The 26,780-nt window shown below is 34.9% G+C and overlaps 4 protein-coding genes across 7 annotated transcripts in view; 3 read left to right on the top strand and 1 right to left on the bottom strand.

Moving 5' to 3' along the window:
* LOC106659156 (retinal guanylyl cyclase 2) overlaps window positions 1-26,780 on the bottom strand; it is a 94,278-nt gene that overhangs the window by 31,290 nt on the left and 36,208 nt on the right. For all 4 annotated transcript variants that reach the window (XM_014381544.2, XM_014381545.2, XM_023461464.1 and 1 more), the window contains exon 2: window positions 21,920-21,970. The gene's annotated coding sequence lies outside the window, so the exon portion shown is untranslated. The remainder of the gene's footprint in view (window positions 1-21,919; window positions 21,971-26,780) is intronic.
* LOC106658532 (zinc finger protein 583-like) lies at window positions 112-2,513 on the top strand. Its single transcript, XM_023461295.1, has 5 exons — window positions 112-145; window positions 324-660; window positions 736-850; window positions 923-1,937; window positions 2,446-2,513. Exons 2-5 carry the CDS (start codon window positions 635-637, stop codon window positions 2,511-2,513), a joined length of 1,224 nt encoding a protein of 407 aa, XP_023317063.1. The 5' UTR covers window positions 112-145; window positions 324-634.
* On the top strand, window positions 7,612-11,241 carry LOC106659165. Its single transcript, XM_014381562.2, has 5 exons — window positions 7,612-7,840; window positions 9,411-10,088; window positions 10,163-10,528; window positions 10,611-10,744; window positions 10,856-11,241. Exons 1-5 carry the CDS (start codon window positions 7,774-7,776, stop codon window positions 11,219-11,221), a joined length of 1,611 nt encoding a protein of 536 aa, XP_014237048.1. The 5' UTR covers window positions 7,612-7,773; the 3' UTR covers window positions 11,222-11,241.
* On the top strand, window positions 11,243-13,728 carry LOC111694208. Its single transcript, XM_023461465.1, has one exon. The coding sequence runs from the start codon at window positions 11,253-11,255 to the stop codon at window positions 13,653-13,655; it is 2,403 nt and encodes an 800-aa protein (XP_023317233.1). The 5' UTR covers window positions 11,243-11,252; the 3' UTR covers window positions 13,656-13,728.

Genomic DNA, 26,780 nt, shown 5'->3' with positions numbered 1-26,780 from the left:
TTTTTTTAAATGTGGGAAGTACTTTTAAAAGAAGAGCATTTGATCTGTAAAAGGACACAACGCCGATATATTGGCGCACCCCCTGACCGACACTTTACCTTTGGTCTGAGGTTGATATGACCTCTGAAATCCCGATCTTTTACAGGTTAAAATATAAGAATAAACGCGTTATAAATTGTTGGATATTTTAAAAATTACATATCTTGAAATAAGAAAGGGTATTTCCTTCATTGCGTTTCTTTTAACATTTCCAAGTTATTGTACTGAAAAATTTGTATATGAATCAAATTTTCATTAAAATTTTGCTGTTGTTTCAATAACAGGTCAGTCCCTCTGTGTATAGCAGTACATTACTGTATAAAACCACTCGATGGTGGAAGAAAAAAGTATATCGCCAAGGAGCTAAATATCACTTAGTCAACTCGCTGAAATAGAATTCAGTCATTAACAAAGAATCGAATTTCTAGGAGAAAAAGTGTTAATAATACCTTTAAGTGAATAATATCTGTAAAAGATTACAGGTCGTGTTCTTAAAATCGAGGTGTAGTTTTGGCTAGTCGAGGCATATAACCTCAAATAATTTTTTATTGTACATAGTGAAAATTATAAGTAAATACAAATAATTAAGAAAGTAATGGATAACAAAAGTGACGTAATTAGGTAAAACTTTTTCGAGCGTAAGACTGTCTTTATTATTTTTCAAGTGATCTTTTAATAACCTTGATAATTTTCTAGGGTGAAGGAAGAACCGAACGATTTCTCTCAAGATGCAAGTGACGATTACGTTTTCGACTTGGCGAACTCTTGCAAAGCTGAAAAATATTCAACACTTCCGTTTTATGAATCATCAGTGAGTTTAACGATTTAAATTATATTCTGTTTTTTTTTACTATACGAAACTATTGCACAATTTTAATTTTAGGAAAATCACATGAATCAGCCTATTGAATTACAGAAAAATGTTGATGAAAAAATATCCATAGAATTTGAGTGCACACGTTTTAAACTTGAACCGACGTCTCTGTCAACGATTGTCTGCAAATCTGAGTTTCAACATATTCAACCTATTATCGTAAAAATGGAAAACAAAAATCAGATCAACGATGTAAATGAAGATATTTTTGTTAAAATTGAGTGTAAGGATGTAAAACCGAAACTGAAGCCATTATCAAAAACCATGTACGAAAATGAATATCAAAATAATCTACCAATTGTAAAAGTAGAAAATCAGATCAACGATGTAAATGAAGATATTTTTGTTGAATTTGAGTGTAAGGATGTAAAACCGAAATCGAAGCCATTTTCAAAAACCATGTACGAAAATGAATATCAAGGTAATCTACCAATGGTGAAAGTAGAAAATCAGATTCAGGCTAATGATAAGAATCAGGTGAAATTGATGAACAATGAATGCGGTAATAATGATAGTCAATTCCAAAAAACTTCCCGATTGAAGCTTAAACATACTAATACGATACGTAAGAATATTAGACCGCATGAATGTGAAATCTGCTTTACATCATTTGTAAAGCAAAGTAACCTCAAACGTCACTTCAACGCCGTACATAATTGGAGCAGACCCTTTGAATGCAAGATTTGTCACAAGTCATTTAGACAAAAAATTCATCTCAAACTTCACGTAATGGCGGTACATAATCATAGCAATCCCTTCAAGTGTGACACTTGTCACAAATCATTTAGTTACAAGGGAGATCTCAAGAAACACATAAATGTAGTACATGATGGTTGTAAACCTTTCGAATGTCAGAGTTGTCGGAAATCATTTGGACTAAAACAGAATCTTAAGAGGCACGTCATAATGGTGCATAATCGAAGTAAATTTTTCGAATGTGACATATGTCATAAGTCATTTGGACTAAAACAGAATCTCAAATCTCACATTAATATAGTGCATAATCAAAGCAAACCCTTCGAATGTGATATTTGTCAAAAATCATTTGGACAAAAATGTCATCTGAAAATTCATATAAATTCCGTACATAATCGGAGTAAACCTTTCGAATGTGAAATTTGTCACAAGTTCTATGGTCGCAAGAATATTCTCAAAGATCATATTATTACTGTACATAATCGTAGCAAACCCTTTGAATGTGAAATTTGTCGAAATTTATATGGCCGCAAGGAAACTCTCAAATTCCACATAATGACGGTACATATGCGGAGCAAACCATTTGAATGTGAGATTTGTCATAAAGCATTCGGACAAAAAGTTCATGTGAAACTTCACATAGAAGCGGTACATAATCGTAGACAACCATTTGAATGTAAAATTTGTCACAAAGCATTTGGATACAAGCATGGACTCAAAAATCACATAAATACCGTACATAATCGTATGAAATCCTTCGAATGCGAAATTTGTCACAAATTATTTGGGTACAAGAATGATCTTAAAAAACACATCAACACTGTACATGATCGTAGCAAACCTTTTGAGTGTGACGTGTGCCTCGTATCATTTGGACTCAAGAGTACCCTCAAAACTCATATAATGGGAGTGCATGATCGCAGAAAATCCTTTGAATGTGAGATTTGTCACAAAGCATTTGGGCGAAAATCTTACATCAATCTTCACATCAATACAGTACATAATCGTATCAAACCATTTGAATGTGAAATTTGTCAAAAGTCATTTGGACAAAAGGGTTACCTAAAATCACACGTAAGTGAAGTACATGAACGCAGAAGACCGTTCAAATGTGAGATTTGTCACAAATCATTCGGGCAAAAAGGTTCCCTCAAAACTCATGTAACTTTAGTGCATGTTCGTAGCAAACCCTTCGAATGTGAGATTTGTCAGAAATCATTTGGAATAAAACAGAATCTTAAGAAACATCAGACACGCCATAAAGGTACATGATCAAGGCGATCCTTCCAAATGGGACATTTCACAAAACATTTGAGCAAAAAAGTAACCATAAAACTCATATAAATGCAGTACACAATCACAGAAAATCCTGCATATGTGATATTTGTTACAAATTATTTAACTGCCAGAGTGAACTTAATACACACATAAAGGTAGTACATCGCCGTAGTAAACCCTTTGAAAGTGCCATTTGTAACAAATCATATGGCCGCGAGGATCAACTCAAAAGTCATGTTATTGAAGTACACAAAGCCAACAATTTCTTCGAATGTGACATTTATTAAAAGTCATTCAGATACAAGAGTGACCTCAAAAGGCACATAATTGAAGCAAACTTTAGGAGCGCAAGTTTTGTCCCAAGACATTTTGACTCGATGAAGACCTCTGCCCTCGCATAAGTACGCTTATAAATATCAAACAATCTTTCACACTAATATCGTTCAATTTTCTAAAGAAAAAATGACGTATTGAAGTTTTAAATTTTTATTAATTTCATGGTTATTGAGAAAAACCTTTTGTACATTAACTAAAATATAAACAATATATTTCACAAGTACATAGTGCCAATTAATATGGTAGTAGAAAATCCCTGCCAGCAAAAAGTATTCCTAAATTTTGTATACTGACTGGTACAGTAGATTTTCACACATAAATAATTGATTAAAAATTTCTGTAAGTAATGTGCGGGGCATTAATAGCATAAAACCCTTTTTTTTATCATACGATGTAGTATAGATTAATTCAAAAATCACATTCCGGTCGTTTTCTCTTTGTTTTTCTTATAAAAATTTATCAATTTAAGTGGAATATTTTATATTATTAATATTTTTAAATAATTATAGCAATAATTAAATTTCTAAGAGAAAAATCTTTGTCAATATATTGGCAGTGTTTTATTTTCGTTTACAAAGCCCATTTTTAGCAATTTTATTTTCAATTCACGTAGAAACAATAACAATGCGTGAAAAATACTCGGACTCGAAAAAAAATTAATTTTTACTAGTACTTAAATCCTATTACGCGGAAAAATCACATAACCCACTTTTAAACAAGTACACATAGTGTATAAGTACATAAAACAACCTTTGCGAACAAGAGGCAAAGAGAGAATAACAAAAAGTTCACGTAGTTGCAGTGAAAGAAAAAAAAAGTGAAAGAGTTGATACATAACCCAGATGAACACGGCATTTACGTAAAAAACAAAAAAGTAAAAAAAAAAAAAAAAATACCGAGAATACGCAGACTTGTAAAGAAAAATGGGCGGCACATAATTGGCCAAGCTTCGCACGCATCGCAGGCACGGCTCATCGTGCAGTCTGCAGAAAGATTAATCGAGCGTCCACCTAGAAATGAATTAAGCCTCTGTCGAAACGTTAACATTTGGACTTAATAGCCTCTTGGTATCCTGAGCTTTTTCTTCCTCTTTCTAGTCTCGTCTCGTCTAGTCTCTCTCAACTACTACTACTACTACTACTACTGCAAGGACAAAAGCTCGCGTAATTCATCGTCTACCTTTTGCTGTATTATGTACATTTTGCATGCAGCGTTGGATGCTCGCGTACAGGATACGTGACCAGCTCGCGTATGTTATTGGCCAGTCCGCCCGGGCGTATTCATCTTTTAATTTAAACTACGATAAATTACTCAACAAAATAACAATGTAGCGATATAATGGTAATTCCGGATGAGATCTACCGTCCAACCGTGTGTAAAGCTACAAGTTTCGAATGAGTTTTTTTTGTTTTGTCAGGAGAAAACAAAAAACCAACAGCGAAACAAATGTACGAATGAATAATTACGCGCGCAATTTTGAATTCCAAATTTCGCGAGTTCGTTATCTGAATATTTTTGATCAACCATGAAAATTCACGTCCCACGATACGATAATGTGAAATTGTTTGTACCCACGGTGCTCTTATCGGATTGAAAATCACATGTATTCATGCATTCGGTCGTTCGATGGGACGAGCAGCCACGAGCATTTGCACACCCACACACTCAGCCGTTGAAAATGATTGATCCAGCCGCACGCATAACTGTCAAGAAGACGAATGTTTTTCGACAATTTAAATCCATTGTAGTGTATCTTGGCGCGAATATATAAGACCTTGGGGGGGGCGCGCCGCGTGGCGGAATCATTGATTTCCGTGTGTATCGGATGGCTGGAGTTGTCAGATGTGTGCACCCCGCGCACGCATTATATCCTGTATATACAGCCACCCACGCCACGGCCGATTTTTGTGTAAAACTATTGTCGCGACGAGCGAACTGGAAATAAATTAGAGCGCGCGCGTACTCGCGCACACACGCACTCGAATAAAGATCGAGGCCGCCCGTGCAATTCCGTCCGATGCTCGCTCGCGTGCAGCTCGTGCTGGATCGCTGTCGCATTGTGTTGGCGCGTCCGTCCGTTGCACAACAAAAAAAAAAATTGATTCGAATACTCCCGGCCATTTAACGTCGATCATCTCTCGATTGGACGACCGAGGCAATCGATGTTTCCTCCTCTACATATATACACGTACACACACACACACGAAACGGCACGACGATAAAGCTCAAATAAGTGCCTATAGTTGCGGAATCTGTTTATCATCATTAAATCGATCATTTGCGACTTTACACGTAATCATATTTAAATTTATACTCGGTTATTGTTTGTTCGTTGAGATTTCCATCGAGTCAGGGGGGGAGAGGGAGAGCAGATTTCAATATGAAACAGCTTCGAGGCGCCAAAAGTAAACTGTTAGAAAGTTTATCGCGCTAAGAATGATTGATGACTGAGAAAGGACTCAGAGCCACCTGTTGATATATAGGTAGTATTTCATCAACTTTATGGCGTAGGAGTTCTTAAGTACACATGGAAAAAAAATTGACTGCATAAAAAGTACAATTTGAATGAAAAGAGAAGTTTATTAATAGCGAAGGTAACAGAAATGCAATTGAAAAAAATGTCTGCTATGCATAAAAATTTTACAACATTGTCCGAAATACCTGTTCCTGATAAGAGAAAGAATTTAAAAATAAACTATAACAACAATTTGTAATTTCAATATCGATGAAAAAATGTTGCAAACACACGCGCAACACCATACGCAGGATAAAAGATTAAATCAGCATGATACGCGTATAATGTACGTATACGCGAGTTCAAAGTGCGATTTGTGCAAGCAGCAGCAGCAGCAGCAGCAGCATGAGAAAGTACGAAGAGAAAAATAAATAGAAGGCCACGCCCACCCTAAAGTACGGGCTTTAGTGGAATGTGCTCGCTGCTGCTGCTAAAGCTTCTCTGTGTGTGTGTGGGTCTACGCTATATGTATGCAAGAACTGGAGCTGCGGATTCATAAAGCGCTCGGAAACATTTGGCACCCCCTCGCGCGGCTTTTTTTTTTTTTTATTTCGACCGCTGGACTACCGCTGCTTTTTATGTATTTTGTGTACACGAGGCCAACTCCTGACCAGCTATTATTTGCTTTATTATTCGAGTTGTTCATAAAAATTGCGCCGGATAATGAGTACACGATTCAAATTACGTCGAGTGCGTGGGCACGAGAATTCTGGTACACACACACGCGCGCGCGCATACTTACACGCACAAGCGCATAGATATTTTTGTCTACTCGCATTAGATACAACGTCGCACAATATATATACTTTTGTCGATTAATAAGGCAAACTCGCATAAAGAGAGAGAGAGTCGTGTCCGCGCAATTTCAACCGCAATTATTATTACATAAGCTCGCTGCTGCTTTTGCTCGTCTGTCGTTGCAGTTCGCTCGTTAACGACGAAAAATTCGCGCGGAGTACTACTCGTCGCTGCGTGCAAAACAAAAACGGCAGTAGCGCACGCGTTGCGTTGTTTATACACTGAGAAAAAAATTTCATTGATTTAATGAAATTTAATTTAATATTTAATACACTATTAGTTTGATGAATATGATCAATTGAAGCAATGAAATTTATGTAAAAACAATTCAATATTTCGTTGGAAGAACAATGAACAAAATATTTAGTTCTATTAACAAAATATTTGATTCTTTCGATCAAATGATACTATTAAATGAATAATATTAATTTCATTGAAATTCTGAAATATTCTAATGAAATATTTCATTGAACCAAAAAAATATCTTGTCCCAATAACGTTATATTTCATAATTTCAATGAAATACAATGTTTATAATGAATATCATAAAATCAATGAAATATTTATTCGAACTCATAAAATCCAAATTGTTGCTTTAATAAAATAAATATGTGATATAATAAATTATTGAATTTCCCTTGCGAATTGTAACAGAATTAATTTGTAAGTGTCACCAAATCAATAATAACTTTTCAGAATGAACATGATCTATGATCATGAGTCAATATCCTCGAGTCAGAATATTTTGTTTTCGTCGCTCGCGACACCATATTGGTAAAATATTTCAACCTTTATTTTAAAATTCCATTACTACGTACAGATTTTAGATGATAGAAGCAGATACTGTTATATTATTTCAACAGATAAAATGAATGATCGTTTTCTATATATTACTATCATCAAATTTTATTTTTAAAATGTTACTTGTACTCGCTAAAGCCCGCGCCTTTATAATGCTCCGAAATGTTATTTTGTACTCGCTAAAGCCCGCCATTATCGAACGCTACAACATTCGATTTTTCAAGAATTTCAAATGCAGTTCGTTGCGATCTACCCTCCGAATGCGGAGTAGCTCCCTGCTCCAATCACAGTGTTTAGTTTTGAGTTTCACCTTGCACATACCAGTGATAGAGAGAGGAAAGCCGGCAAAAATTTAATCTGTGTTGTCGGTTTCGAATATCCAGTGACCTATTGCTAATCGAAATCTGCGCATTGTCTAACGGCCGGTAAAATCATCATGGATGAAAAAGTACAAGACTGGCTTAAGCAGTGGGACCTCCAAGAGTATATCGATACTTTTAAAAGTAAGTATTACTTTCTTAAGTACATATTTATCTACTGTTAGTTCATTAAACTCAAAGTTACGGAGTATTGAGTAAATTTCAATACTGGGTGACCAATACCTGACTCGCACAGTACCTAAGTAATTTGCATATTCGTTGGGTTTGAGGTTAATTATTGTGAGATGTTCAATATTATCAGGTTTCATACAATATGCAATGATTTCAGGTACTTTTCATCATTTAATTATTTCAGGTTATGTGTATTAAATAAAGACATTCAATACATCATATTTTTCATACATCATATTTTTTCAATATTTTATCATTCTGTACTTTGAGTTTAATGTAATAATAGCAGTATAAGATTGTGTCATACCACATTGAGACTTGGTAACTACAGAGGAGAGGTACGAATGGCAAAGATACTTCGTTAACATTCTGTCGACTTCTTCGTAATAGTCGACTGTACATAGACTAATGGTTTTACTTGTGCAATTTAATGCAATTAAATAATGCACATTACTTGAAGTAATTGTACAATTCAAACTACCTAATATTAATGTATATTTTAAGACACCTCAAAATCATTGAATATCTCATAATAATATCTCATAATAAAATATTCAAATTATTAGATGCTCTGCGAGTCAGGTATTGGTCATGAAGCATGGCTTGGAAGTAAATTATGAAAAATCTGAGCAGCACTAAACCTTTATAATACATAAGACGGTTATATAAACATTAAAAACTAATTAAAGTATTGCTGAGATTCATAGCCTACTCAGCAATACTTTAATTAGTTTTTAATGTTTATATAACCGTCTTATGTATTATAAAGGTTTAGTGCTGCTCAGATTTTTCATAATTTACTTCCAAGCCATGCTTCATGACCATGCCTGACTCGCAGAGCATCTAATAATTTGAATATTTTATTATGAGATATTATTATGAGATATTCAATGATTTTGAGGTGTCTTAAAATATACATTAATATTAGGTAGTTTGAATTGTACAATTACTTCAAGTAATGTGCATTATTTAATTGCATTAAATTGCACAAGTAAAACCATTAGTCTATGTACAGTCGACTACTACGAAGAAGTCGACAGAATGTAAACGAAGTATCTTTGCCATTCGTACCTCTCCTCTGTAGTTACCAAGTCTCAATGTGGTATGACACAATCTTATACTGCTATTACATTAAACTCAAAGTGCAGAATAATAAAATTTTGAAAAAATATGACTTACTGGAGAAACAGTTGAGCTGTTATAATGAAACTCGAGTAGGTTATGGTAGTTAGCAGTATAAGTTTTTAATTTTTACATAATTACACAAACATTTTGTGAGTTTTTTAAATTTTAATATTGCTTTAATTTATGCAAAGTTATAAATAATATCGATAAGTCCAACCATAAATTATAAATAATATCATTTTATTTTTGAACTTCACTTCTCAACGCTTTTAATGGTACTGACACAGTCTAGGAATGATGATTGAACAATTTTTCAAATTAATTTTTATTTTTTTCAAACATTTTTTCATTTAACCTTTATATTAATCATTAATTGCTCTTTCTTTATATGTTTCAGCTCAAAAAATCAATGAAAAAATATTCAAAACATTGAGTGACCAGTATTTGGAAAAATTAATTCCTATAATTGGGGATCAATTGACTTTTAGAGAAAAATTCAACGAAGAATTTCCATCTGAGTTAGAAGAGGCTTCCTCATCAAAAAGAAGAGCCACTGTCAATACTGATCACGAACCTCCGGCCAAACGCCCACTATTAGAAGTCAACAGCGAGGAAACGATCGACAACCTGATCATTTTGCATAAATTAGAAAATATCAGAGAAGTACTAAAGGAAAATTGTGAGGGCAGGAGTATTATTGCATACTTTGACAAGAATAACTCATTAAAAAAAGCTCATAGGACTAAACTTGTTGATATTATTATCAGCAAAGTTTTTTCCTTATTGAACAACCCAAAGCTCGACAATTCATTTTTTGAGCATTTGGCTCAGTATATTGTTAGTGCTTTTGACACAGAATGTATCTCCACCTACTATATCCCACCGGTTCTAAAGAAAAATTCAGGAACTGAAAATAAATCAAAAGGAGCCAAGGGAAAACTAGTGGTAAAGTACTACAATACAAAGGTCGCTCTAAGAAAAGCCTGTGATGGTGAAGAGGATTTGATGATCGTAGAAACAAATGAATTGGATGCTGAAAAAAAGAGAAAGCACAATATTTCAAAAGAAGATAATTGTAAGTATCGACAAAGACTTTTTGACTACCACATTTTCTTTTTTTTTATTATTATTATATTTTTATGCTTTCAGCTGAAGAAGTTGAAACGAGCTTAAATTGGATAAGAGCTTACCACGCACTTCCAATAACAGAAGAAACACTGAAGCACTGGAAAAAAACGGCGAACGTCAGGTTGGAGTCTATAGAAGAAAGTACCGATCTTAATACGATTCAAGTATTTATTGATTATCCAATACTCAAGCAACAGGATGCTTACAAATTGATTTTATCGGATTTTGATCATCTCAATTTAAGTGAAGAAACATTAAATTTTGAAAAGTGGAATCTTATTTTCCATACTTTGCTGGATTGTCAGAAAATCAGTAAATCCGATAAAATCGGAAGAGATTTATTAAGTCAATACACTTGTATTCAAGATGAAATGGTTCAAAATGAAAGTGAGTATTCTTTATAATTTTTACAATTTTTCTTATTTTATACATAATTATGATATTAATTTAACATTTATATGGTTTTCAGATAGCATAGTTGCTCTACAACTTCTAATGTTGCCACATTTGATTCCATCAACAAATTCACGTAAACTTAGTAAAACGGAAACTTGGAAGGTGTCAGTTGGTGACAGCAAGCAAAGCATCATACAATTCGCTATAGTGAGTAAAAAATTTCCTTCATTCAGTACCAATAGTAACTTTAATAGTTGAGTAGTTCTGTAACACATTATTTACAATCAAATGTTTTAATATATGCATGTAAAATTTTAGGATTCAACTCTCATTCCTGATTTACTGAGTAAAAAAAAAGAGTTTGCAGAAAAACACAAAATTTCAGTGCAACCGTTCATATTTGTTGTTGGTGAGGATCTCAAAAACATAAAAGAATCTTACGTTATATTTGATTCTATATCATACAAATTACCATCAACGTTGGAGGCTTTCAAAGTGTGTTTCAAGTTGTTTCACGTCTTGCTATTGAAATATCCCTTCGAGAGCGAACATTTGTATATACTTATACAAAAACTTTTGAAAATCAAGACTCAGTGGGATGATAAAATCTTTCCTTGTACAGAGCATGCTCTTCACACGGTTCAAAAGAAATTAGAAGATTTTCCGTTTCCTGATTTACTGTAGACTTACACTAATTTTCTTTAAGATTCATAAAATGTTTTGTCCATTTTGCAATGATCTCAAAAAGTTTTCGGACTTGATCCCACATGTTAAACTTAAACATAAGAATTTAATGTCTACAGAAATCGTTTGCAGTGCATGCAAATGTGTAACGCGAGATATTTATACGTTTAAAAAGCACTCCAAAATCCACGAAACCAAAAATAATTTTAAGGAAATTGAATCCGCTACCGGTGATATACAAGTGCCTTTATTTAATTATGATGACGTACCTGTCTCTTCAGATATTGAACCGATTGCGGAATATCTAAATGAAATCATTCCGCAGCAAGTTACATCAGTAGAAGAATTTTCAAAACAATTGAAACGAAACGCATCTGTTTTAGTCGCCAAGTATTTTTCTAAACCTACTGTCAATAGAAAAATTACATTAGATATTATTTCTAATTGTGTAAATTTTTATCAAAATGCGTTGAACCCTCTGAAATTATTTCATAATAACAATCGCGAATTATCCTTGGAAATATCGATTATTCAAAATTGTTTTTCCTTTTTAGAAAACGAGTACAAAATTTTTCAACATTTTAAAACTTTAGGCACTTATATAGAACCAGTAGAGGAATCGATTGATTTGTATTTAATCGTAAAAAATGTAAAGGGTTTTAATACGCAAGCTCAGAAATATCATAAGTTTCAAATTATCCCAATTGATATTGTATTAACGAAATTTCTTGAGCTTCCTGGCGTATTAGACTCTATAATAACAAATATAAATAAGAAAGAGCAGAGCGACTACTTTGATTCGTTATTCAAAGGGGATGCATATAAAACTCTAAAAGAACAGTTACCTGTAGGCATATTACTTCCTCTAATGGTTTACAATGATGATTTCGAAATAAATAACCCGATTGGTAGTCGTAAAGTTTTGCATAAAATAGGTGCAGTTTATATTTCTATTTTAGGAATACCAGATGAGTTTGTTAGTCAGTTAGAAAATATTTTATTATTTCAACTGCATCGCTATTTGAATCACAAAGACTTTGGTAATAAACCAATCTTTCAATGCTGTGTAGATAAATTAAAAAAATTAGTGAAGGACGGTTTAATCATTAATTCTATTAAAGTTAACTTTGTAGTTTTTCAAGTCGTGAGCGACAATTTAGGAGCAAATTCCATATTGGGATTTTCGAAATCATTTTTATCTATGAATTGTTGTCGTATTTGTACGGCTGATATTAATCAGCGTAAATTTTTAACTAGAGAAGATTCTCAGTTACTGCGAGACGTTGATAATTATAAGTTGGCGGCTGAAAACTTAACTCACGGTGTTGAAGAAGAATGTATTTTCAACCAAATACCTTATTTTCATGTGACAAAAAATAGTTGTGTGGACTTAACACACGATCTTTACGAGGGCATATGCCGCTACGACATGGGACATATTTTGCATCATTTGATACAAAAAAATTATTTTACACTTGAAAAAGTAAATGAACGTTTAGCTAATTTAAGTAAAAAATGTATGGATGATATGAATGTAATGACTAAATTACCTAATGATTGTGTATCTAAAAAATATTTAATACTCTCAGCATCAGAGATGTCATTTTTGATCAATTATTTTGGTATACTCGTTGGTAATTTAGTCAAAAAAAACGACCCAGTATGGGAGTATTTTTTACTTCTTAAGGAAATTGTTAGTCTTGTCACAGGTTCTGTCGTGAATGACTCGATTATTGAAAGATTACAAAATGCTATTCACGAGCATCACACTATGTTTATAACTTATTTTAAAGAAGATTTAAAACCTAAGTATCATATCTTAACTCACTACCCTCGATTAATGAAACTTTTTGGACCATTGAATCAATTCTCTACCATTCGTTTTGAAGGCAAACACAAATTTTTTAAAGAAGTAGCGAATTCAATGACCTCAAGGGTAAATCCTGAATTAAGTTTATCTGTAAAACATCAATTGCAGCTCTCTTATAGGCTATTGATTAATCGAGGGTTTGAGTCGAGATTGGAAGTAGGTTCACAAGAAGTTAGTTCAATCAAGAATTTATTAGACTTCTCAAAGTTCAAAAAAAAAGTGCCCATAGATTGGCTCAACGCTGATCCTTCAGTAGTTACATGGGTAAGAGTGAATGGTACTTTGTACAAAAAACAATCAGTAATTTATATGAATAGTGGTACAACTGATTGTGTACCAGCTGTGTTAGGAAAAATTTGTCATATCTTAGTAAGTAAGGAAAACCGAGTTTCATTCATATGTGAAGAATTAAAAATTACTTATCATAATGAACATTTATCGGCTTACGAAGTGCAGTTGTTAACTAACTCTTATTGTTTTGTTGAAAGAGAAAACCTTTCCAATTATAAACCGACAATAGATCATTTTATAAGTAATTCTCAAAGATGTATACCTATATGGTAATTAAAAGTATCCCAATGTAAGTTGATAACTACAAAAGTATAATTTTTTTTAATAAATCACGTACCAAAATGCACTTTTTGAACGCTTCATTTAATCAACCTAAATTATTTACTATTTCAATTAAATTATTTTTAATTTATTGATATAATGAAATATTTTTTTATAATAATTAGATATTTTGTTGCATCAATGAAACGATTTATTTTTTATAGTTCACCCGACTTCCTAGATGGCGCATTTCAAAACTCGCAAGTGGCTGAACAAATTTTTGATTGCTATATAAGAAAGCTCTCATCTTTTATCCCCAATGTATTTGAGCGTATATAAGTATGAGTTGCGTGCGTGCGTTTGTAAATGAATGTAATGTAACATTGTTTCTAGATGTAGGTAGGCAAAAAACTTATAATTTCAAAAAATATGTAATGAATATATTTAAATTCTGTATAAGCAATGTTTAATTACAGGTACAGGAGTTAATTAACACATGCAATGCCATCAGTATACTCGGACTCACCCTTAGTATGATATATCGAACAAATGAATAATTTTTCATATTTACACATTAGTTTTGACAAATTTTCCCTTATTTGAATGAAATATTTCATTGATTGAACAACTGAATCATCAATTTCATGTAATATTTTATTTATTTTATAATATATTTGATTAAACCTAAGACACCATTTGTTGATATCAATAACTGAAATATTAGTTTTATATAATATTTCATTATTTTCAAACAATATTTCATTGAAATAATAAAACTATTTATTAAAGTGAAATAAATAAAAAATATATTTGATGAAATATTTTATCACTTCTATGTATATTTAATTAATCTTATTGATTGATTTGATTCAATAGATTAATAATTTAATAACTCAAACAAAATAATTTCATTCATGCAATAAAAAAAAAATATTGTTTCGATGAAATTATTTCATAGATTGTATTTAATTAAATGATTTCGTTGAATCAATGAAATTTTCATTGTTTCAATGATTTTTTTTTCTCAGTGTACATATAACTATATAGACGTCGGTCGCGCGCGTGCCTCAACGGCGAGGGAGGATTTGCAGACTCGCGCGCGAGCGTTAATGCTTTGCGTCGCTCTTATACGCAATTGTTTATCCATTTGTTTTTTCCTGCGCGCTACACAGTCGCAAAACTTCGTAATTGCACTCGCAGGCCGATCGCTCGGCGCGATTGTGCCTCGCGCGCGCGCGACTAACGCGGGAATTACGCCTGGCGGAAGAGCTTTTATATATTATGTATACGAGAGAGAGAGAGAGCGAGGGAGCTTGCGAGCACAGAGAGAAGGCAGTAATTTGACTATTTCGGGGTTAATGCGAAACTTTGTGCTCGCTGTTGAGCGCGCGCCCCGTAGTAGTATAGAGGAAAAGTGTGTATGCGTGGAAAAAAAATTGATTCATACTTTTATTGCTCAAAGTTTGACATTCGAAAAACTTCAGTCGCTATACGCGCGAGAAATCTTTCCCATTTCTATATAACCCCCGCTAGCTCTCGGTGCAAATTTAATAAATCAATGCGAGCGAAGACAGATTTTTTTACTGCCTAGGTGAGTAATACCAATTTTATATATGATCAGCTCTTCGATCTGTTTGAATTATATTTCAGTTGTGTATATCGTAGCGCAGAGGGCCCGGCGGCAAATAAACCGCGCGCGAGGCGTAATATATAACTCGCTGCCAGGATATAAAACTACTGTACTGCTACTCGTTGAATTATCGAGTAAACTCGACTCCGATGGCGACTTTTTCTCATCCCGAGCTTAAGACCTCTCGGAAATAGAAGCTATAAGGTTACCTCTATATACCTCCTTCATCGTCGTCGTCGTCGTCGTCGAGCGAGCCCAGTCGCGATGATCGTCACCCGCGCACACGACGTAAATTTAACCATTTTTTCGCTACGCGCACACCGATGTTTTCAATGTTCTAAAGCAAATAGGTTCGACTAACGATCGACTATATGTACTAGACGCGTTCGAGAGAACGGAGCAGTCTTTGGGAAAATACGAGATATTTTTAAATACAGTGTGCTTTATTTTTCGCTCTTTTCTTTTTGTCCGTTGCACTTTCCGGTCGCCGAGAAAAGTAGTCCACGCGCGCGAACGGCAAAACCTAAAGATTGCGAGAGATCCAAAGTTTTTTTTTTCTTTAAAAGTCCGTTTCTTCCGCTCCTTTTTTTCGCGTTTCGTTTCGTAAAGTAGCAAATTTTCAATTTTACTTCTCGCGCGTTGGCAGTTTAAAAAAAAAAAAAGAAGAAGTTCTCGATCTGATTTTTCCTCTCAGCAGGAGAAGAAGAAGAAGAAGAGAAGTAGGAAGAAAGCGACCTAACGATGGTTATAAGGCTTAATCAGACCTAATGGAAATACAGAGATCCGTAATAAAGGAAACGAAGGCACTTGGATATGTGCTGACGGTTTGTACTGAATTATAGATAATACCACGAAAGCCTCGTGAGCCGCTCGTTACTCGTCGCATTTATGAGTCATCATTACGCTTGATTTTCCAGCTCTTATATATCTACTTTTCCTCGTTTCTTTCTTTTTTTTTTTTTTTTTTGTTTTGTTCATCAGTAAATTTATTTACGGCGGCATAAAGCAAACACGAGCCTTGCCCGCGCGTGTATGTGCTTATATTTATAAACGCGGATCGGCAAATTGTAATGGAAGCAAATCCTGGAGTGCTGTTATTACCGCGCTGAAACTTCGGTAATGTACATTATGTATATATATGCAGCGCTGGTCTGCAAACATTCCGAGCCCGACGGCCGCCCGCTAGATCATGACCCCTCCAAAGTACACATGTGGGATACTATTTTTAGTTCTCTCTCTCTCTCTCTCTCTCTCTCACTGCGCATATAGCCAAGATAAACTCTCTGGGGCTAGCGCTGGCTACTACTCTCAAAGTTCGACGAAATAAGAAAAGTAAAAGCCGCGCTCGTTTATTTTAATGATAAAATAAAAAAAAATTATACAGATTGCCGAGCGCTTGCGGCGGCAGCGGAGAATATATAATATCGATCGAGCGTAAAACGCGCGCGCGACAAAGGAAGCAGAATCGAAAGGGGGAGGAAAATATTCCTCTCTCTCTCTCTTCGGCTGCTCGCAGTGGTGCGGCTTCGGTGACCGAATTCAATCGACGCGATCGCGTCGAAATATATACAGTATATAAGAGACGCTTATGTACGCGCTACGTGCGGCACTTGATGCAGGCGCGCAACTGTATGTGCCTGTGTGTGTGTGTGTGTGTGTGTGTGCAGCGCGCGGCAACCGTCATCCAAGTTTCGACACTAGCAGCAGCAGCAGCTGATTCTGCACGCAGAGCCTCGGGGATTCGAGATTCGAGCCGTCGAGCTAACTAGTTGTTTGCAAATGGCTCGACTCAGCATCGGGAATCGATATAAACTCCGAGCTGCCGCCGCTCCGTGCCTGTGTTATGCAGCTGCAACGCCGATCATTATGATGATTATCGATTGTCGCGCGCGCGTCAGCTACCAATTCATTCTCGGGCCTCTCTCTCTCTCTCTCTCTCTCTCTGTCGCGCGCGCGATGCTGCTTAACGACAGTAATTACATCCCCTAGTGCGCCTTCTATACATGTATATAGGTATGCGCGCTCGATTCTTCATTTGCTCGCAGATGGGCACGCGCGCCAGCTAGTGTACACTACACACGCATACGCACACATTGAAATCGTAAATTAGTGTATATGTTATTACAATAACTCGGTACACGTATTGTGTATCGGCGCAATACCACTAGCCCCCGACTCCCGAGTGCGGTATATATATTCTATATATACACGTATAGCCAACGTACACGCCAAAGCAGTTCAATTATTGCATTCAACAGTTATTCAACTGTTCGGCTCGGCAAGTTGGCGCGCGATAATAACTACTCCGCCGAGCGTTAACAATCGAATAAAATTTAATGGACGATTCGAGCTGCGAACTTTATTTATTGTATGGCTGCTACCAGCGCGGTGCACGAGCGCGTCCGACCGAATCGCGATTTTACTACTGCGTACACGACTCCTGCACCAGTGTAGTACTCTTTTCAAGTGTGCTCTCTGTGTGCCTGGACTGCTATACTGCTGTATATCGCGCTGTTTCGAAACGAAGAATCAACGATTTTGTCCGCGCGATGGACACCGAGCCAAGAGGCGACAACGATCGAACAGAGAGAGAGAGATAGATAGAGAGCAAAAAAAGTTTGACCAGCTTTTGTAATTTATTCGTCGATATAAAAGAACTACGGATACGGTATATAAGAGCTTGAAACAAAACATCCTTTTAGCGAGCTCTGGAGCTCCGGAGCTGCAGCGAAAAGCGCCGCGTCCTTGATCATCGCTTAGCGGTCTCTCGTCGGTGCAGCCTCTGCAAAGAGAGAAAGAAGAGAGAGAGAGAGAGAGAGAGCACTGGAACGGCTAGACCCGTGACCTATTTGCAACGTCGACTGAGCACTGCAGCCGAAGAAATATATGCGTTTTCGAGCGTCGTCGTCGTCGTCGTACCTAGCAGTATTATAAGAGAGAAAGAGAGCCCCAGCAGCAGCAGCAGCAGCAGTAGCAGTAACAATACTCTCTACGTTGCGTCCGAGGTCGTCAAACGCACATCGGCTACGACGCGTTAGTTTTACACCCCCGCCTCCAAACACACACACACACACGTGTACACACATTTACACACAAGGTGCAGCACTGCCACGCGCGAGCGCGATGTCTTGCTCTAGCTGTGCTGCACCGCCCGAGTGTTTTTCGAGGCGCGATCAATTCAAAGGAGCCCCCGGAATTTCAAATTAAACTTTTTTTCTTACCCCTCTGAATTTATGCTGAATAAATAGAGACCCTTTTCTTGCTCGCTTAAACCCGCGCACTTTTCATTAAACCAAATGAATCAGTTGATGAAGTCGCTAAAAGATTAAGCTTTTCTAATAAATTACCGAGTGTATGCACGCGAGCTATTATGAATGATTACGGCCCGGCTAGCTCGCTCTCGTCAATTTCGGGGGCGTTTTTCCTGATGAAAATGCTCGACGGAAAAACATCGTCCCGCGATCCTCTCTTTCTCTCTCTCTCTCTCTCTCTCTCTCTCTCTCTCTCTCTCGAGCGAAATTTCTCAATTTTCACCTAATCCTATTTATTACTACAATACTTGTGATACAATTAGTAGAGAAAATGTTGAATTGAAATCTACTTGGAGAAGTTTTGAAATCTTATATGTAGACTTTTGTTCATCCACGATTTACTCAATTATAATATTCGAAAATTCAATATTATTAGTACTTCGAATCGAATCGAATTATTTCTATAATTTTCGAAGAAATCTCTTAATAAGTTTACTCATTTTAATGAAAAGCTTCTTAATATTTCAAATGGGATTTTATTGCTCTTCATGTATTTCATTTTCTGTTCGTCTTATCTTCGATAAAGGCTGGCATAAAAGAAGAAAACTTGTTAACTGCATTGAGACCTTCTTGAATTATTCGCTAAGCTTGGCTTATCTTTGAGTATCTTCAATAGAGACACTCGCGCGATTGCCTACAACTAAATCCGCATTACGAACGAATTAATCAAACTTCGAACCGTTGATCTAACTGATGAGTAATCTTTTGTAAATGTAAGCGTGTGCACTTCGAAAATGAGAGAAATTTGCATACCCACGTCATTTCATGCTGACTTATTAGCCTAAAGGAAATCAAATTATTATCTCAAAAATTCCCTGGTATAGAAATTCCCAATGTTTTATGGCTAATTTTTGGCCAACGAATAAGTTACTTGGACTAAAAGGGTCATTAAAACTGGATTTATACTAACCAATAATGTAACGTTTTTTCAACATTTTTTGATAGCATGATGATCCACATTATTTTCAGATAACTATTTGAATACTTTTTTAATCGTTATTTTTAATTTTCTACATTTGAGATGTGAAACATTTTAAATGATTTTATAACTGTTTGATCATTATATTTCTAACGGTGAGAAGACTGAAAATATATTTATAACTAGCGATACCCGTCGTGGCTTCGCTCACGTTAAATTTGTAAGGTGTAGGAGAATATTTATAAAAACAAAATAATATTTTAGCCTTTTTTGCATAAAGACATTCAGAAATATATTTAAAAAAGTGCTTGAGGGTATAATTCACAATTAGGAATGACAGAAGATTTGAAGTAGGCAACGTTCATCGTACGACAACGACAACTTTCTTTACGTATGAAAGGGAAACGTAAACAAAGCTAATTAAACGATTAAACTGAAGAATTCTAGATTAACTTTTTTAAAAATTGTGGAATATCACCAATGAGCGATGAGTGCGGGGGAGCGGGTAAGTGTGTGCGAAGTGGAAAAAAACGAAAAAGGAAGAGCGTATTCTGAAATCATAGGAACCTTCCCAGTGGTATAATGAAATTTCAAAACGATCAGACGTGTAGTTTTTAAGAACATGAAAAACATGTTTCTGCTTTATATATACAGAAGATAATGTGACTTATACAATTATTTTCACTTTGTCACTTGCAGATTTACAGATAAAGGTATTCGCCATCTAGTGGTGAAGGCTTGAACCTTTCTAGCATTAGTAATGCACCTGAAAGCATATAACTTGTAAAAGCTATTTCAGTTTTTTTTATTGCAAAACAGCAAAGGAGAAACAGCACTTATATTAGAACTAACATCAACACTAATTATAATTCGCCTACTTTATTAATTTTGAAAAATTGGATGAACTTTGAGTCCATAAAATACAAAAAGTGAGAGATTCAACTTTTTTTTAAAAATTCTAGTTAGCTGGCATCTATGTGTATAAATTACACGAAAACCAATTGAAAGCCAGATACATAGAAGGTGATCGACGGTTTTCAAATCACTTATAAATTGATACTTTTTGAAGCGATACAAATATCAATTATAAAAGTCTTTTACAATTCACAAAAAATATTTAAGCAAATTAATGAGAAAATTTTTTAATGAGTCTATTTTTCTTAAATCAAGCACAAACTCATATTTTATGAATCGAAACAATTCTGAAATGTGATAGATTAAAACGTTTACACACCTTTTATGCTAAAGTTTTGTTTGGTTGTTGAGATGAAGCAGTAATTGCGCAGAGGAATTGTATGACTTGAAAGGCCAAATTGGGCTTGTCAAGATCATTATATAAGCATCGAATTATTTCGAACGCTTTCAATGTGTGAATACATAACAAGATAAAATAATAAGATATGATGAAAATAATTGGTTACATGCACAGTGTTACATAATCAAGTTTTAAAAAGAATTTTCGGGTTTAGGAAAGCCACTATTTTTCATTGCATTGGAAAATGATATGTTCATAAAAAGATTGATTTTTAACGTATGCGTATTTTTAATGCTACTGACTTATTTTTATTTCTTTAAAACAAGATATTTCTCCTTTCATGACAAAATATCATAAAATTATGAAAATAATTCAATAAAAACAAAAATAAATTCATCAAGAAAAATATTTTTCGCCTTTTTTCAAACAACTCGTAAAAAAGTTACATATAAATCCTAGCTCAAATATCCAGGGTCGGATTTTTTTTCAAACACGTTAAAAATTGTAGCATTGAACGGTTATTCAAGTCAAAGGTTCTCTGAATTTATAGATACTTTTTACTTTTGTTATTCGTTATTTAACTGTACTCAAAAAAGCTTTTTCAATCGCATAGCCGACGGCCAATACATGTTTATTCATGCACTTCGCAAAGGAACGTGTGATAATTCATGACTGACAAAGTTACTATCTGCGCGCAACTGGACTGACAAGTACAGCTTTGTGGGTCTGACAGGGTTGCAGAAAAACGACCTCCGCAAATCCAGCGACACTGTAAACGCTGCTATAGAAAAGAGCATATTTCGGTAGAAGGGGTGGAACGAAAAAGAATTTGAAACTTGGATTGATAAAGCTTGCGAGTGCAAACAGTCTGATAAATGTTTTTTTCCCCTTTTTTCGAATCTCAGTACTCTTGATGCTTTACGTAAAATAAAATCTTGTAAATAAGTTGAAAGTGCGATATTAATTCTAATTTATCTTATAAATTTTTGATATGATTCATTAAAAAGGGATACTGTAAAGTCGAGGTAAAAATGAATATTTACGAACTGCTTTTCAAATTTCTACGGAAAATTTTGCATTATGGATAAAGGACTGACGAGAAAAAAATCAAACAAAACGAACGATTATAGCTTTTTACATATAAAAAAATATTCTACATACCTTAAAAACGTGATTTTACTTTAGCTTCGGTATCCCCTTACGGTGGACGGGCTGAAAAATAAATCCAAAATAAATATCTCGTTTTACTATTCCTTGTCTATTTTTTTTAATTTTGCTATTCAATTAGATGCTTATCCAAATATTCGATTAAACGTACATGCTGATCATAGAAAAAAAAGCTGAACAGATTTTCTTCACAATAGGCACATAAAACCAATTACAGTTATTTGATTTCGCAAAAAAAATCATCCAATTTCATAGTCGTTCTGTCACCTCTATATGTGCCTCGTCACCAGATATCAATTCAACCGATTGATTTTCCTTCTTCTCAGCGAGAAAACGACTCTCTATTCAATTTCTTCGCGCTACTCTATGCGATAAACACACTTTTTCCTTTCTCTCTTTCTCTCTCTCTCCCTCTCTCTCTCTCTCTCTTTGCTGCTCAACGCGGCGAGCTCTATATATAACACACATCCGAAAGAAGAAAATTTTTCTGATTTAGACTGAGTAAGTGTTTGTGCGTGCAAGGAAAAAAGTTTGTCGAAGGCGAAGCTTTTGATCTCCTTGAAGAAGAGTTTTAAAGTCGGAGAAAAGTTAAATTCGGACGTTTCAAAACGGTGTACGTTGCATTCGTGCAACGAATATATATCTATGTGTACATCTCATTGACAACTACCGAGTGGACCGATCTGTTTTTATATAATATACACGCATGCTGCGAAGGCGAATAAAACGCGTACTCAATCAAAAAAAAGTTAATCAAACTTTTATCGCGTCTCCGCATAAGCTTTTCATTCTCAGCACGCAAAATAATGTTAGTGAGATAAGCTCGATGGTCAAAACTGATATTAAGATGGACAACTTAATCCAAAGAAAGACATACATCAGTAGCATGATTTACAAGTTCGCTTGCTCTTCGATGTCACACTGATCTGCCGTTTTTTCTATGTTATGCTTTGCTGGAAAATAAAATGAACATAAAAAAGGCGTAATTTATCTTCATGAAACGCACCTCGACTTTCATAATAAACGTCCTTGTGTGTGCAAGGGCCTTTATAAACTTTTAATTATACCTCGGGTATATGGAGAATCAGCGCAAAGCACACGGCAATGGTTATATTTACGCTAGGGAAAAAATAAGATGAACGCAAAGCAGGCTGAAAGTGCAGATAGGCAACGACCTCAAAAAAAGGAAAAAAAAATTATAAAAAGCATTTACTCGCGAACAAAGGCGAACGAGACGTGTAGACGACGCTCTTATGCTAATTAGGCGAGAACCTCAACGAGACACGTGTGAACATCCACAAAATTACACCTGTTTCCAGCTATTCACTTTTAATGATATTGTCAGAATGATAGCAACTTTAAGATGCAAATGATACTTTTGATGACTTGAAAGCAAAAACTTTATTTGAGAGTAATTTGATTTATAAATATTTTTTAATATGTCACCTTATGAACCGATTATTAAGCAATAAAACATTGGCTTATTATTGTTGTGGCGTTCTCATCGAGCTAGCAGTAAGGTATGCGTTGCTCGCGTCGCTAGCAGCGACTTTCCCCGCTTAGTGGCAAACAATTTAGAAGTAAATTTGTAACGAGTAAAGCTCGACTTTTATTACGAACGAATTTGAAGATTTTTTTTCATTGATTGGGCCTTGCTTGTAGCTCCAAGCTCACTTATACAATTATTTTTACTTTTCTACTTGTAGGTTTACAGAAAAATTGGTTCTCGCCATCTAGTGTCGGAGGCTTAAAGTGACCTTATTATATTCAAAGTGGTTGAAAACTGATCTGTTTTTTGAAACAATAAAATTGTAAAACAAGCCAATAAACGATTAAAAAAAATTCAAATGCTTATTTGTTGGTCGTTAAACCATTATAAATGTTGCGCATTTCTACTGGGGAAATAGTCGCTTTTACATCATAGTTTTAAATTAGAGTAAAAAAAATATATAAACTTAATTTTCACTCAACAATACGCATCGCTGAGTACTCTATTTCATCTGGAAGTTAAAGGAATTGATTTCTAGAAGAACAAAAAACTAATAGTACCATATAAGTACCTTTGCAACGATAAAATGTTAAGGAAGAAGAATCACGTATGTTTTTATGAACCTTAATTTAAGAACGCTGACAACATCCCAAGTTTGCTCTACATATATGTCTACGGGCACACAAATGTGTGAGTATAAGTTGGAAGAGAAGACTTGATTTATGATGTTGCTTCGCGAGTATAATAGCCGAACGGCTGGATAGGGCTTGCGCGCATCCGTGTTGAAATGATTTGCCGCGTGCAATGAGGAAATTGAATTTCGCTAGAGTACGAATTCGGGATCGCAGTCCGATTCGAGTATTCGAATGACTTTTTTAAATAAGCACTGTGCGGATGCGCCCGGTACCTATTTGTATATATCGCGAATTGTGAACAGGCAAAATGTGAGCAAACGTTAGGGTGCGAGGAACTTTATTGGACAATCAAAAGATATAGTAACGATATCCGAGCCCCCGAGCTTCTCCGAGGCGATAAAATTAACGTTTGTAGTTTCCAAGGATCTGAAAAAAATAACAGACCAGTCGGTAATGCCATTGAATGGCGTTTTCGCGAGCCACTTGTGAAAATACTACGTACTCGTAATATTCGCGTGCACTGCATGCATATAAAAAAAAAACATACAACACAGGATGTGCAGACAAAGTCGTTACGACTAATCTATTCGCGATGAAATTGATTTTCCTATTGCCGAGGCTGTGCGCAAACACGAAGGAGGATAAAGTCAATAAAAAAGATATTGAATTTGCAGGTATCCTGTACTGCTCAGAATCCTTTTGGGTAACGTAATATTATAAAAAAAATTACATTCCAAACGATATTAAAATGCAATATAAATACCAAATGCGCATCGGAAAAATCAATAGAACGTATAATTTGCTAACCAAAATATTTAGATTAACGGGATTCCATTCATACGATAGTATGAATTAATGTACCGCTAAAGCATATTTCGTTTGGTCTAAATAAACGAAGAAAAAAAACCGTGGTCTGAAATAAAAGGAACAAAATGTATTTAAAATAAGAAAATACTCTAGTCGGAACATTTATTCGCGCGCGCGCGCCAGAGCCGAGCTCAGCAGCGGGAGTCCTATATATACACATAAAATGCACTTTCCCTCGCGGCAGTACCATTTTCACTCTTAAAATCTGCCCCTCACTTACGACAAACGCTTTCCTCGCCTCGCGCGTTAAGAGCGAAAAACGAACTAAGAGCGAGAGAGAGAGAGAGCAAGTGTTGCCGATTGCGCGCCTCTTTCTCCCGCGCTCAGTCTATATATAACTCGCATTCGAGTGACTTTGCGTGCGCGCGAAAATGTTATAGTGATATATACGACTTTTTCTACCTCTGTCTTTCTTGCGCTCTGTTCGTGGCGCGCGACCTTTCTCGCTCCTTTTCTCCTATCTCTCTCTCTCTCTCTTTCTTTCTTTTTCTCCGTGCGTCCGCAAGTTTCAAAGTTCAAGCGTCGTACTTGCTCTTTCTCTCGAGGCGGCGCCGTGGCACCTGCACTAACGCGCGATCATTAACCTGACGTGCTTAATTTAATCGCTAAAGTTTTCTTGACGCAGAGAGAGAGGGGGAGAAAGACAAAGGAAGTACTAGATTCAACTTTTGAATCTGCTCGTGTAATTGTGTATAATACATATCTATAGGGGCAGGGAGAGGGGAAAAAAGGATTTGTTTTTCAAAGCCCATAATTATAGGGGATGAACAGTTAAGAAAGAGTAAGATAGCTTCTAAGAGACTTTTTGACATAGGAAGCCCGTAATATTAACTATCATCGTTACGTAAATGAAGGCTAAGAATGGTCAAACTCGTATCACCGATCGTAAAACTTCATCGAGAACCATCTTTTTATTTTTTTAATATAAAAAAGAGGTCAAAACCATCGAATTGTTTAGAGCTTCATTGAAATTTCAAAATCTTATCTATTACTAAAATTTTTAGCCAAATTTGAATCCTCAAGATGAAAGATTTAAAATCGATTTTATTCTGACACATGACGCTATATTGATTACGGAAATTTTTAAACTTCGAGTTTTATGCGCTAAATCTCAATATCGTTTGTCTGTGTTCGCGTTACTTTTTTCTTATTTTTTTATCAAGCCAATGTATTAAGATATCTAGAATTTTACAAGCTATTATAAAACAGTGAGTTTGAATACATACTCAAATTTTATGACAATAGCTTGCAAATTCTGATTTAAAAAGTAAATGGATTTAATATTTTTGAAATGGATTTGAAAAGCAAAAAACATCAAAATTTAGTCAGTTGCTTTCACTTTTTAATATACATGAATAAAATGTGTAAATTTAAGGAAATAGTGACTAGTCTAATATATGATATATGTTTTATAGGATATTCATCGCATAGATCCAAATCCAATTTAATATTCTTCAAATTATCCAAATGCTCATTATTAAACTCAATCTACCATTGTTCAATTACATGGCTATGATATGAATGAAATCAACTATATTCTAAAAATTACTCAGCATAACTGAAATTTTTATTTGTCAAATACTATACCAAATTAAAAAGTTTACCATACAGTAATTTAAAATAATACTTTTTTCAAAAGATTAAACTAGTGCAAGTATGACAGTCTTATCCCAATTCAAATCTAACTCACGAATCTTTTATTTTTCTAATTTTGGAATAGTTGAATATCAATCTACTATTGAACAATTATTTAAAGAACTATGATAGTAAGGAAATCAAACATATTCTGACAACTATTCATACGCAAAATGAAATTTTCTTTTTCAATCTTTTATTATACTGAGAGTCTGAAAAATAATTCAGT

This window comes from Trichogramma pretiosum, unplaced genomic scaffold (genome assembly GCF_000599845.2).
Source record: "Trichogramma pretiosum strain Unisexual culture from Peru unplaced genomic scaffold, Tpre_2.0 scaffold2, whole genome shotgun sequence".
Lineage (NCBI taxonomy): Eukaryota > Metazoa > Arthropoda > Insecta > Hymenoptera > Trichogrammatidae > Trichogramma > Trichogramma pretiosum.
This window is presented reverse-complemented; position numbering and strand designations above follow the sequence as displayed.